General features: G+C 44.4%; 1 protein-coding gene and 1 long non-coding RNA gene across 5 annotated transcripts in view; one reads left to right on the plus strand and one right to left on the minus strand.

The window, feature by feature from the left end:
- Positions 1 to 15,029, minus strand: part of LOC139534105 (uncharacterized) — a 982,995-nt gene that overhangs the window by 120,764 nt on the left and 847,202 nt on the right. The gene's annotated exons all lie outside the window — the stretch shown is intronic.
- LOC139534095 (ankyrin repeat and BTB/POZ domain-containing protein 3-A-like) overlaps positions 1 to 15,029 on the plus strand; it is a 188,030-nt gene that overhangs the window by 104,878 nt on the left and 68,123 nt on the right. For 3 of the 4 annotated variants that reach the window (XM_071332848.1, XM_071332846.1, XM_071332849.1), the window contains one exon: positions 11,916 to 12,005. The exons of the other annotated variant lie outside the window; for it this stretch is intronic. In XM_071332848.1, the coding sequence (XP_071188949.1) occupies positions 11,916 to 12,005 (90 nt within the window). The remainder of the gene's footprint in view (positions 1 to 11,915; positions 12,006 to 15,029) is intronic. 4 annotated transcript variants of the gene reach the window in all.

Raw genomic sequence — 15,029 nt, forward strand, 5'->3', positions numbered from 1 at the left:
CCACTCACCGAAAGACTCGAATGCCTATCACCACACACACACACACACACACACACACACACACACACACACACACACACACACACACACACACACACACACACACACACACACACACACACACACACACACACACACACACACACACACACACGCTGTAACATATTCGTTTAGGGTCTCACTTGGTGAACTCCATAAGATCGAAAATGTATGAATGCAACAACAATGTCTCTACCATGAACATATACAGTCATTGCTCGTTAGCAGGCAAGGCACTCTGAATAAAGCTTTACACTAAAATGTAACACTGTTCCGGTGTCTACAGTGGTTCCTCTTTTAAAAGTTGCAAGCTTGCACCGCGGGATTTAGAGGTACCCAGCGTCACGGCTTCATTGCTCCAGACCACCACAAGGGGGAGTTAGAGCACTCATTATGCATTTGGGTCCCAAGGTTTTTATATGACCAATCATATCGAGTGGTTCCAATGACGAATTGTGACGCGAACCACCCTTGCCTTGTGGCGTTCTTCAACAAAGATGGCTGACAAAGCATTACGGTGGAACCAGATGTAAGTTGTTATAACATCATAACTAGTCAAGCAAAAAATTTACAATTGAGAGGAATGTTAGTTAATGTAGAGACAAACATTTGTGAATATTTTTTTGTGAAGTTAATTCACGAAAATTGCTATTTAGCAAGTTCTGACTAGCTAACGTTAGCCAGCTAGCTAGTGTTAGGAGAATTAATTTGTCATTTGTATTGTTTAATGTTTTAGGGACTCCTGAGAAAACCAGCAAACCAGGCTGTCTTCTTGTGAAACATTGTATGTAAAGAATCTAGCTAGCTAAAGCATTTACTACAAATTGAATGTACAATTGTGTAAGCTTGCCTTGCAATGCAGCTGAAGTAACATAGCTAGCTAACTATTTACTTGCTTATTGTGTAGTGGAGGATAAAAATAATTGTATGCCTATGGATGTGTAGCCAGCTACAGTATGTAGCCGTTCTGTGTATGGACCCTAAAACGTTAGGTTCTGAACTAATATTGATACCAATCTATGAACCTCAGCTGTCATAGTTGTTGTATCAACTTCAAGTCTGAATGGCAATAATGAAGCCTACGGATAGAGTAGAATATAATAACTTTATTGTGCCAAGGATGCAAGTCCTATATACACATGCACTGTAGTTATAACCATGCATGAGATTCCCACATTGTAGCCTGTACATTGAATATATTCACTGATTATGTACTCTTCCTTGGCAAAAAAAGGTGCGGTTCAGTTATGAATCTCTAAGGCATTATTTTTCAGTCATATCAAACTCCATTATTTGAATGATGCCGTGTCTGCATGTATGTATTACAATTATACACTTCAACAGTGTTTACCACTCCTGCTCCTGGGACATCAATAATTACACATTGTAACTATGTAATAAATTAGAAACATGATTGATTTGTAATTCATATATACAGACAATAAATATGCATATCTAACTCCCTTCATCTTCATTAATCTGAGGACACAGAATAGTATTTCAATGAGATACTTAATTTCAACCAGTGGAGAATGTGAAACACTTTATTGAAAGAAGTTCATTATCCAGGTGTTATAAATACATAATACATGCATTATAATTATGATAATTGTAATATTATAAACACAAGTTCAATCTGTACTTCAATGCACATACGGTGTGCATTATAAAACAAGGAAGAAAGACGAGGAGGGGAGAGAGGTGTAGAAGACAGAAAGGGAAAGAGGTAAGAACAGCGGCAGACACCATTTGATTCATGAATTACAGTGCTACCCTAATATTCTCTCAGTTCCTCACAATTGCGGTGTCTCCTAACCAGCCTTGGCCCATCAGTTGGCCCGAAGGTTATCTTAAGAGCGGGTGAGGTGGTCATGACGGGACTGACTTCCTCTCTCACATCAAAACATACCTGCAGACGAGTGACAAATGGATAGAGAGAGCATGATTAAGCCTTGTTTTTTTTATTCTAACACGCTCAGTCATCTTAAATCAGGAGGTGAAATGCAAAACTGACCTTGGGTCATTAACTCTGGGACTACTACATCTCTGTCTGTATTTCAATGTAAAACATCTCTTTAATAATACTTCCTGTTGACTCGACCAAGTGACATCTCACCTATGACCATGCTGCGCCCTCTGTGTCAGCCAGTTCAGATGCAGGAGGAGTTCACCAAAACAGCTGATATAACCTAGAGGATTTAGGGAGAAGGGGAAGAGGGATGAAGTGAAGAAGAGACTGTTATTGTGTGTGTGGTCTCACATGGTATCCACACTAAGTGGCTACAGAGTACGTTATGCTGAAAAACAGACATGAGGACAAGCAATAGAAGATAATGTCAATAGAAGATACTGTATGTGATGCAGACACCTATCGGAGTGTACCTGAAACATTTAAATATAGAGGGCTATCTGTCTCACCACTTGATTATTGCAAGGCTAACCCCCAGGGAAATCATGACTTGGCAACAACAGATAGTCCAGTGAAAATGGCTGTGTTTATGTGGTGTAAATCTGAAAATTAGCAGCTGACATTATAAGTTTTTAAAAATTAATGCATGTGAGACAGGTTCCATGTACAACAAGACAGGCAGACATGGAGAAAAAGAACACAGAACAGTGTAATTAGATCTGGTTATGGACACTTTTGCCAGCAATAAAGCTTCCACGGCCTGTTCCTAGGACAGTGAAAATCTGGCAATTGTAACGGCAGCCTTCCTCCTCTTCAAGAGAAGAGAAGGTGTAGCCGGGATCGGACCAACACGCAGCGTAGCCAGTGCTCAACATGTTTAATTACGAATAACGTGAACACTTACAACAATACAAAATAACAAAAATGTGGCAAACCGATACAGCCCTATCTGGTGCAGAGAAAACACAAAGACAGGAAACAACCACCCACAATCCCCAACACAAAACAAGCCACCTAAATATGATTCCCAATCAGAGACAACACAAAACACCTGCCTCTGATTGGGAACCATATTAGGCCAAACATAGAAACAGACAAACTAGACACACAACATAGAATGCCCACCCAGCTCACGTCCTGACCAACACTAAAACAAGCAAAACACACAAGAACTATGGTCAGAACGTGACAGTACCCCCCTCCTGAGGTGCGGACTCCGAACGCACCCCCTAAAACTCTAGGGGAGGGTCTGGGTGGGCATCTGTCCGCGGTGGCGGCTCCGGCGCTGGACGAGGACACCACTCCACCATTGTCTTTGTCCCCCTCCTTAGCGTCCTTTGAGTGGCGACCCTCGCCGCCGACCTTGGCCTAGGAACCCTCACAAAGGGCCCCATCAGACTGAGGAGACAGCTCCGAACCGAGAGGTAGCATAGGACAGAGAGGTAGCTCAGGACAGAGAGGTAGCTCCGGACTGAATGGCAGCTCCGGACTGAATGGCAGCTCCGGACTGAATGGCAGCTCCGGACTGAATGGCAGCTCCGGACTGAATGGCAGCTCATGACTGGAGGGCAGCTCATGACTGGAGGGCAGCTCATGACTGGAGGGCAGCTCATGACTGGAGGGCAGCTCATGACTGGAGGGCGGTTCTGGCAGCTCCTGACTGACTGGCGGCTCTGGCAACTCCTGACTGGCTGGCGGCTCCTGACTGGCTGGCGGCTCTGGCGGCTCCTGACTGGCTGGGGGCTCTGGCGGCTCCTGACTGGCTGGGGGCTCTGGCGGCTCCTGACTGGCGGGCGGCTCTGACGGCTCGGGACAGACGGGCGGCTCTGATGGCTCGGGACAGATGGACGGCACAGATGCCGCTGGGCAGGCAGGCAGCTCAGACGGCGCTGGGCAGGCGGGCAGCTCAGACGGCGCTGGGCAGACGGGCAGCTCAGACGGCGCTGGGCAGACGGGCAGCTCAGACGGCGCTGGGCAGACGGGCAGCTCAGACGGCGCTGGGCAGACGGACAGCGCACACGGCGCTGGGCAGACGGACAGCGCAGGCGGCGCTGGGCAGACGGGCGACTCTGACCTGCTGAGGCGCACAGTAGGCCTGGTGCGTGGTGCCGGAACTGGTGGTACCGGTTTGTAGACACGCACCTCAAGGCTAGTGCGAGGAGCAGGAACAGGGCACACTGGACTCTCGAGGCGCACTATAAGCCTGGTGCGTGGTACCGGCACTGGTGGTACCGGGCTGAGGGCACGCACCTCAGGGCGAGTGCGGGGAGAAGGAACAGTGCGTACAGGGCTCTGGAGACGCACAGGAGGCTTTGTGCGTGGGGCCGGAGCTGGTGGTACCGGGCTGGAGACACGCACCACAGGGCGAGTGAGTGGAGGAGGAACAGGGCTCTGGAGACGCACTGGAAGCCTGGTGCGTGGTGTTGGCACTGGTGGTACTGGGCTGATGACAGGAGAGCTAGTACATGGGGCTGCCACGGGAGAGCTGGTTCGCTGAGCTGGCACAGGACGTGCAGGGCTAGGGAGGCGCACAGGAGGCCTGGTGCGTAAGGCTGGCACAGTCTTCACCAGACGGCTAGCCCGCACCTCAGGACGAGTATGGAGAGCTGACTCAGGTGATATCAAATCCCCGACACGCTCCCTCGGGCAGATGTCGTGCCTCATGCACCAAACCAGCAAATCCCTCATTTCTCTCTCCTCCAATTTCCCCATTAGATCCTTCACAGTCTCTACTTCGCTCACCTCCAATACCGCCCTCATTGGCTCTGGTTCCATCCTTGGCTCCTTACGGTAAGCAGGGGGAGTTGGCTCAAGTCTCCTACTTGACCCAGCTACACTCCCCTTTAGCCCGCCCCAAGAAATTTTGGGGGTTTCTTCTCGGGCTTCCTACCGCGTCGTGCTAACCTCATTCGCCGGTATCCCTCTGCACATTGCTCCATGGAATCCCAGGCGGGCTCCGGCACTCTCCCTGGGTCGATCGAGCACCTGTCTATTTCCTCCCAAGTGGTATAACCCAGATCCTGCTCACGCTGCCAAGCTAGCTCCTCAAAACGCCTTCTCTCCGCTTTCGCTGCCTCCAGCTCCGCTTTGGGGCGGCGATATTCCTCTGGCTCTGCCCAGGGTCCTTTACCGTCCAACTCGTCCTCCCATGTCCATTCCTGAACTCGCTGCTGCTGCTGCTGCTGCTGCTGCTGCCCGTAGCCACGCTGCTTGGTCCGAGTTTGGTGGGTGGTTCTGTAACGGCAGCCTTCCTCCTCTTCAAGAGAAGAGAAGGTGTAGCAGGGATCGGACCAACACGCAGCGTAGCCAGTGCTCAACATGTTTAATTACGAATAACGTGAACACTTACAACAATACAAAATAACAAAAATGTGGCAAACCGATACAGCCCTATCTGGTGCAGAGAAAACACAAAGACAGGAAACAACCACCCACAATCCCCAACACAAAACAAGCCACCTAAATATGATTCCCAATCAGAGACAACACAAAACACCTGCCTCTGATTGGGAACCATATTAGGCCAAACATAGAGACAGACAAACTAGACACACAACATAGAATGCCCACGCAGCTCACGTCCTGACCAACACTAAAACAAGCAAAACACACAAGAACTATGGTCAGAACGTGACAGCAATATCTACATTTTCGACCCCTTGGTCAGCTCGCTCTCTGAAAATAAAGAAAACAGCTTATTTTTTCATAGATAGGTAAACAATTACTGAGATATGACCGTTCAATCTAAAGCAGCAGACATTATTTTTAGGATACGTCAATACAGCCCAGTGCTGCTTCCCTGAGATGCCATCTTCGCAGGTGTCCGTTTTGACTTCCTTTGTGTCGGAAAAAGTTGCTTTAAGAACAATTATTTTTGATTGAAAATAAAAAGGTTTTGCTCTCGACAAAAAGACAAATGTACCTCCATAGCAATTTGCCTGTGAACATAACCACACCTTCCTACAAATGTGCTACTGTATACAGAATTATTGACGCACAACCGAAGATGCTGCCATATCCTGCCAGCACGCCCACAAGCGAGCCACTCAGGCGCAGAATGATGACGTGTGGAACAGGGAAAGGAATGAGATCGGAACAATAATTTGTTGCAAGTTGGGGAGGAGGGCTAATAGCTGAACAATAGACTATTCAACCTTAACTAAAGAATAGTCTGATAGCCGACCTAGGTGTAAAAAAAAAACAGACCAGATCACAGAACAGATTTGCCCTAACGACCAAGGGGTAGCTTGCTACTCAATGTAATAAAGTAATGACTTTTCAAATAAGTTACCTTAAATGTTATGTTGGCTGACAATTTGTTAGCTATGTTGTCCTTAACGAACCACATAGCATATCATTACAGCAGTATGTACCGGTATGTTAGCTAGCTACCTGACGTTAGTTGTTATACATCAAACTTGCCAGTATTAACTATAGGCTATCTAACTACCCAACATTTATTGAATTGATTATTCTCGACATTCTTAGCTTAGCTAAATGGTATACTCATTGTGCTTTCTCAATGGCCATTCGGGTGCTGGCCATCTATAGGCTGGACAATAGAACGAGTCAACGGCTGACTAAACTGGAACACTAGCACGAGCCCATAGCAAATTAATGGAATCGAACATTCGCAGAGCCTGTTTTGACTTAGAATTACATTAAAAATGTATCTATATTTTCCCACTACAATCTGTTCGCCGGACGAAACTGGAAAAAAACTGCTGGAAAAACTACTGGGAAAAATTATGTCTGCATAATGAAAAAGTAGGGAAAAAATACAAACTTCTGACTATTTCTGGTCTAGTGATTCATGACAAATGAGCTCGCTGCCCAGACTTACATAATTACAAAGAGGAGATTCTCCTGATTTAAAATGGTGCCCATGTAACAGTTTTGCTTCCGTCCCTCTCCTTGCCCCTACCTGGGCTGAAACCAGGGACCCTCTGCACACAGACAACAGCCACCCTCGAATGCCTGGAAGACCTGCTGGAACAGTGCCTCAGCAACCTGGAGAGAAGTAGGGAGACCAGAGAGAGGGATAAAATACAGGATTTTGAGAATTTATCCATAACCACCAAAATGGTGGTAAACCCGTCAGAGGGGGGGGGGATTAGTGACAATATTAATGGATAGATGAGACCAGGGATGCTGAGTAACAGGAGTTTCCCTGCTGGACCGTGCCGGGGGGACTTAGGTTGGGCAAACACAGAACAGGAGTTGATGTAGCGAATAACGTCCTGCGCAAAGGTGGGCCACCAATACTTTTCGGAGAGAGATTGATTAGTACGGGTGATCCCAGGATGTCCAGTAACGACAGCTGTGTGTGCCCAGGTCAACAGCTGCAACCTTTTCCCCATGGGAACGTAGATGCGCTCAGGAGGACATGTAGTGGGTGCAGGTTGCCTCTTCAGAGCCTGGCGAATGTCCACATCTACATCCCAGACCACAGGTGATACGACTCGAGAGGGATCGGGAAAGGAGGTCCTCCGGCATTAGGGTGACCAATCCGTGAGTCTCATCCTCGACCATGAGATGGTGGGGTTATAACATTGGAGCCATGGGAGGCCGAGTATGATCTTGTGAGCTGGTGCACTAGTGATGAAGAAGGGAAAGTTCTCCTGATGAATGGACTCCATGGTGAGGGTGAGTGGTGTGGTGATGGTTCCGGATCCTAGTGGCCGATTATCAAGGGCTTGAAACGGAGAGGAGAGGCGCAGGTGCGCGTAAAGATGGTGCCAGGTGTGCGTAATGATGGTAGTTAAAGCCAGTGATTAGTAAACCGGAGACGTTGATCGTCTACAGGACTCACCATATTACCCATAGGACATTTTTCATCATCCTCCCTCTCTGGAAGTATTCCTCCTCCACCAAAGCAGTACCGATCAACTCTGACTACTGCTTTTGGATCGTCAGATAACACCTTGATTTCATAATGCTTTGCAATGACGAGTAGATTCGCCTTTGTACATCTAGCATTTCCCAGGTAGGGTATTCCACAAATGCTTCCACCTTAGTCAATGGATTTATTAATTTTTTTAAGACTGTGTTTATGCAACTTTCAAATCTTATAACCCCTCAAGGTGGATGTCAGTGAAACAAGATCCCGGATGAACCCCCATTTTGTTACGTTCCCCATCATGAATGTCGCTCAAACAGAAGAGAGAACTAACAAAGTCACTACCAACAGCCAAAACAAAACAGTTGGGGTTTTAGGAGTGGTTCTAGAAGACAGTCATATGTGTGTCCACTGAAAGTTTTCTAGCAACAACTAGAACCTAAAAAGACACCCACCATGAGCACCCACTAAATTTTCCCAAGAGAGGCAAATAAATGCAAAACCCACAACAAACCTAAAGACAGGAAGCAAACCAAAAAGGTGGAGCTAAACAAAATCAGGGAACTCAGATATAGGACTGTTTGTCTAGAAATAAACACAGGGAGAGCACTGGGCCGGCCACTCTTAAATAGCACCTGGGCCAGCATAGGTGAAACACTTTCCCACTAACGAGATAGCAACCAGCACAGGTATAACATATACTGACTGAGGTGACACCAATTGGTGTGCCCTATGTGCTAACGAACTATATTTGCTAAAGTTCAACCTCAAAACATTATTTTTATTTTTATTTTTATCTAATTTTTATTTTATTTTATCTAAATTGGTAGTGATAGAAGGACTCTTGAGTTAGCCATCCCTGTGAGCCTGTAAGGTATCTCATACTTCTGTAGGTTACTAGCAATGAGGTAATACGGGAGTTTTTGTACAAGAGCTTAGAAAAATTAATAGGATACTTTGTTTTGATTTCTGCGTTACCTTAATAAGCTCCCAAGTGGCGCAGTGGTCTAAGACCCTGCATCTCAGTGCGAGTGGTGTATCTGCAGTACTTGGTTCAAATCCAGACTGCATCACATCTGGCTGTGATTGGAGTCCCATAGTGTGGCACACAATTGGCCTGGTGTTGCCAGGGTAGGCTGTCATTGTAAATTAGAATTTGTTTTTAACTGACTTGCTTGGTTAAATAAAATAGAGTGCTTTCATCAGAAGCTTACAGTTTTTTACTGAGGAACCAATGCATATATAATGTGAATAGTGTAGACCATAAAACGGACCCTTGACGTACACATTTACTGACCTCAAGGAATTGTGAATTGATAGTCAGCAACAATACATTGAGATCTGCCCATAAGATAATTTATGGTTGCTGTCATGTCCAACCGAGACAGTCTGTTCAATAGCAATAAGTGCCTTTGACAGGTCAATAAACAAGGCAAAACAATGCTGCTTTTTATCTAGCGAGCATACAATATCATTAACATCAATGGATGCAGCTGAGAAGGTACTTTGACCTTGTCAAAATCCGTATTACAGTTTTTTCCAACTGCTTACACACGTTTTCAAAACTGTCTCCTTTTTTCAAAACTCTACACACAAAATGCAAAATGCCTCACATCTCCTTCAAAATATAACACTGCATTCAAAATGCCATAAACACATGTCAGAATGAAGCATTTGCATCAAATGGCAAACACTGCTTTCATAATAGTACATTTTTGGATATACCATGTAAACACTGTTGTTCTAAATCTAAAGCTCTTTGGTCTTTCATAGGCTTATATCTACATTTCAATACAATGTTCTACAGTGAAAGTAATCTGCTGAGAGGGGTAACAAGTACACTGTAAACACCAATGCAATGTAGAAACAGAAAATATTTATTAGGCCAAACATTACTGTTGTATACAGTAGCATACAACAAAACCATAAACATATGTAAACCAAAAGTATATTCTTTAGAATACAGTAAAGAACACAATTGTGTGTGTGGGGTCCCGGGGGGGCAGTCCAGGAATTGGTAGGGGGGGGGGGGCAGTCACCAGTGCTAAGCTACGCTTCATCTCTTCTCCGGCCTGGGTCTGGCCACAATACTTCGTCCACATCACAAGATACGTTTTCTCTTGCCAAACATCGAGGGAAGTATCTCCTAGCATGGCGTATCCAACCTTGGACAGAGGCAACCTCTATGTCCCCACATGTGTCCTCCATTGCCTGGAGAAGCGGCATGCGGGCATAGAGTTGGCGATCATACACTTTCCAGCGCCAGGCTGAGAAGAATTCCTCTATGGGATTTAGAAAAGGTGAATATGGGGGTAGGTACCAAACTACAAATTGTGGATGGGTGGCAAACCATTTTTGGACCAGAACAGCCCGGTGAAAAGTAACATTGTCCCATAAAACCACAAATCTAGCAGGCTCCTGATCTGGATCAGGGACAAGCATTGTGTAAATTGCATCCAGAAAAGTGAGCATATGGCCGGTGTTGTACGGACCCACCCAGTGTGGCATTGTGATGGAGGACACAGTGATAGCAGGACACAGTCATATTACCCCCACGCTGTCCAGGGACATTGGTAATTGCCCTCTGTCCTATTACATTTCTTCCGCGGTTCCTGGTTTGAAGCCAACCTCATCCACATAAATAAATTCATGGCGAATTACATGGGCATCCAGCTCCAATACTCTCTGTAACAGACAAAGGGATATACAGATGAGTAAATATGGTATGTCTGAGGTACTGGAAGTAGTGTTGCATACATACCTCTACAAAGTCATCTCGCATATTCTTGACTCTCAGAGTTTCTCTCAAATGGCAGCTTGTAAAGTTGTTTCATCGTCACTCGGTGCCGTTGGAGGATGCGTTGTATGGTCGACAGGCTTACAGCATTGATGTTGTTAAATATGGTGTCATTATTCAAGATATGCTCTCTTATCTCTCGAATCCTAATTGCATTGTTGGCCAAAACCATATTTATAATTGCAGTCTCTTGTACATCTGTAAACAAGCGTCCTCGTCCTCCATGATGTCTTTGCCTTTCCACTCTGTACAGAATTCAAACACAGTATGTGTTCAGCATAGGAACTGTAAACAATGTACAAAAAAAGCTAGTACAGCATGATAACCAACCTCATTCATTCAATGCAGTGCAGTAAATGGATGGCTTAGAGTTACAAATGTTTATGCAATACTATGCAGTCATACGTATTTTACAGTACATTACTGTAATGCTAAAATAGACATTAGATAGTTGCATACCTGTTCTCATTTCTGAAGGTTCGAATTATGGACGCCACTGTAAATCGACTCAAGTTGGCCTAGACTCTCAGTCCAGCCTCTCTCATGGTCAAACCATGGTTGATCACATGATCAACAAGTGTTGCCCTAATTTCATCAGAGATGGCTCTCCTTCCTTCTCTTCTTTGCCTTTGCCCTCGTCCTCTTCTTCCTCTTCCTCTCCCTCCTACTCCTCTTGCACTCTGTCCATTGTTGGCATCCATTGTTCAAAACAGGTCATCTGACCTTTGACCTATTTATAGGCATATACTACAATAAAGCAGTGATTGGTTAGTGATCAGTTAAGCTATTAGTGTTTGCACATGTGAGGAGTGTGTGTGTGACCTGGTGAATAAGTGTAGCATTTTGATTGGTTGTGGGTGGAAAAGGAAAGCAAGTCGCTTCCTATTAGATTTGTGTTTGTGTTTTAGGTAGAGAATTGTGTGTAGTGTTTTGAAAAAAGTGTTTTACGCAATTGACAACTGAGTCAAAGGCTGAGCAATAGCTTATGGTTTTGGATATTTGGTGTGTAGTTTTGCACTTTGAGTGAGAGGTTTCAAAAATCGTGTGACATGAAAATATTTTTTGTGTAAGCAGTTGGACAAAAACTGTAATATGTATTTAGGATACATTTGCTGGTTAAGAAGGAGCAAAGTTGAGAGTTTATCAATGATTCGAAAAGCTTTAATATATGGCAGTAGTTATTTAGGTCGCTAGACCTTGTGATGAAGAAGTACAGTGTCACACTTTAGGAATACTGAAATCCATGAAATTGGGACCATATGGTCCTGTAAGTCACCTCTGCAAGTGACTGTGAATCTGTCGCCCCTTTTCTCTCCATCTCTCCCCTCTAGGGGATGACACCACTCATGTATGCCTGTGTGCGGGGAGACGAGGCCATGGTTAAGATGCTGCTGGACACTGGGGCCGACATCAACAGTGAGGTCAGTGCTGCCAAACAATATGTCCCCCGGGAACACAGTGATAAATAAATAGGTGGGATATTGTTTGGATAGTGTGGAGAGAAGCAGACAACCCCTGTCTTGTGTTGTAACAATGATTCTTGTTTCCTTTTTCTTGTATTATTTTACCTGTGTTTGACATGCGTGTTTTGTGTTTTGAAAAAAGTGTTTTATGCAATTGACAACTGAGTCAAAGGCTGAGCAATAGCTTATGGTTTTGGATATTTGGTGTGTAGTTTTGCACTTTGAGTGAGAGGTTTCAAAAATCGTGTGACATGAAAATATTTTTTTGTGTAAGCAGTTGGACAAAAACTGTAATATGTATTTAGGATACATTTGCTGGTTAAGAAGGAGCAAAGTTGAGAGTTTATCAATGATTCGAAAAGCTTTAATATATGGCAGTAGTTATTTAGGTCGCTAGACCTTGTGATGAAGAAGTACAGTGTCACACTTTAGGAATACTGAAATCCATGAAATTGGGACCATATGGTCCTGTAAGTCACCTCTGCAAGTGACTGTGAATCTGTCGCCCCTTTTCTCTCCATCTCTCCCCTCTAGGGGATGACACCACTCATGTGGGAACACAGTGATAAATAAATAGGTGGGATATTGTTCGAATTTTACATTATTTGCATACATCCTGCAAAGAAACCTGTTTGTGTTATTGTACAATTGCCAACTCCTTGTCTCTCGTTGTCATGCCAAATATCTTTGGCTTTACAGTCAGAGATGTGCAAAGTACTATCTTGTTACAATCACCAAATACTCTAAAGACCAAAGTATCAAAATTATATACAAAATACTTTAGCAAAGTATTGTATTAATCCAAATAGTTATTGTATGAATTTAGTATTTCAAAATACATAATCAATTTGCAAGTACACGCTTTCCCTACAACAACATTCTCAGTAATGGTAACACATTTTTGGTTTTACTTGCTACGACTGTGATATGTGGTTGTTTATCTGCCATAGTTGAATGAACCGACTGTAATTAAATCAGATCAAGTGTTAACTGGATGCTCCAGTCAACTGTAAGTGCATTTATTGTGAAGTGGAAATGTCTAGGAGCAACAATGGCTCAGCCATGAAGTGATAGGCCACACAAGCGCACAGAACGGGACCGCTGAAGCGCGTAGTGCATAAAATTGGAAGCAATGTCAGCACAAGAACTGTTCGTCATGAGTTCCATGAAATGGTTTTCCATGGCCTGAGCAGTTGCACACAAGCCTAAGATCACCATGTGCAATGCCAAGCGTTGGCTGTAGTGGTGTAAAAAATATTCTGTAGCATTGAAGGGCCTCCATCACTTAAATGGAAGAAGTTTGGAACAACCAAGACTCTTCCTAGAGCTGGCCACGCAGCCAAACTGAGCAATCGGGGGAGAAGGGCCTTGGTCAGGGAGGTGACCAAGAAACCGATGGTAACTCTGACAGAGCTCCAGAGTTCCTCTGTGGAGATGGGATAACCTTCCAAAAGGACAACCATCTCCGCAGCACTCCACCAATCGGGCCTTTATGGTAGAGTGGCCAGACAGAAGCCACTCTTCAGTAAGAGGCACATGACAGAAGAAGCCACTCTTCACATGACAGACAGAGGCCACTCTAAAGTAAAAGGAACATGACGACTCTTTTATCTGTATATATCAATGCTGTCGCTCTTGTTGTTGGTGATTCTCTGATCCACCTCCACGCAGATGACACCATTCTGCATACTTCTGGCCCTTCTTTGGACACTGTAATAACAAACCTACAAATGAGCTTCAATGCCATACAACATTCCTTCCGAGGCCTCCAACTGTTTTTAAATGCAAGTAAAACTAAGTGCATGCTCTTCAACCGATAGCTGCCCGCACCCTCCCGCCCGACTAGCATCACTACTCTGGACTGTTCTGACTTAAAATATGTGGACAACTACAAATACCTAGGTGTCTGGTTAGACTGTAAACTCTCCTACCAGACTCACATTAACCTCACTAGGGTAGGGGGCACTATTTTCACCTCCGGATGAAAAGCGTGCCCAAAGTAAACTGCCTATTACTCAGGCCCAGAAGCTAGGATATGTATATAATTGGTATATTTGGATGGAAAACACTCTAACGTTTCCAAAACAGTTAAAATAATGTCTGTGAGTATAACAGAACTGATATGGCAGGCGAAAACCTGAAAAATATCCATCCAGGAAGTGGGATTTTTTTATGTTTGTAGTTTTCTATTGAATGCCATTACAGTATCCATTGACTTAAGACTCAAATTGCACTTCCTATGTCTTCCACTAGATGTCAGCAGTCTTTAGAAATTGTTTCAGGCTTGTATTCTGAAAAATGAGGGAGTAAGACCACTCTGACTGAGTAAGTGGATAGTGGAAAGTCCCCAGACCTGTTTGCTACGGGCGACTGAGAGTGCGCCTTTCTTGTTTTTCTTTTATATTGACGAAGCTATTGACCGGTTGAAATATTATTGATTATTTAGGCCAAAAACAACCTGAGGATTGATTATAAACATCGTTTGACATGTTTCTACGAACTTTACGGATACTATTTGGATTTTTCGTCTGCCTGTTGTGACTGCTTTTGAGCCATTGGATTCCTGAACAAAACGCGCCTTCAAAATGGAGGTTTTTGGATATAAAGAGGGACTTTATCGAACAAAATAAACATGTGTTGTGTAACTGGGAGACTTGTGAGTGCAACCATACGAAGATCATCAAAGGTAAGTGATTCATTTTATTGCTGTTTCTGACTTTTGTGAGTAGTCTACTTGGCTGGCAACTGTATGTAATGTTTTGTGTGCTAGGCGCTGTCCTCAGATAATCACATGGTATGCCTTCGCCGTAAAGCCTTTTTGAAATCTGACACAGCGGCTGGATTAACAAGAAGTTAAGCTTTATTTTGATATATATCTGTACCGGCTTTCTTCTGTGGACGAAGGAGAGGACCAATGCGCAGTGTGGTTAGTGTTCATCATGTTTAATAAAGACAATAAACGTGAACAACACAAAATACAAA

This window comes from Salvelinus alpinus, chromosome 11, assembly GCF_045679555.1.
Source record: "Salvelinus alpinus chromosome 11, SLU_Salpinus.1, whole genome shotgun sequence".
In the NCBI taxonomy this organism is placed as follows: Eukaryota; Metazoa; Chordata; class Actinopteri; order Salmoniformes; family Salmonidae; genus Salvelinus; species Salvelinus alpinus.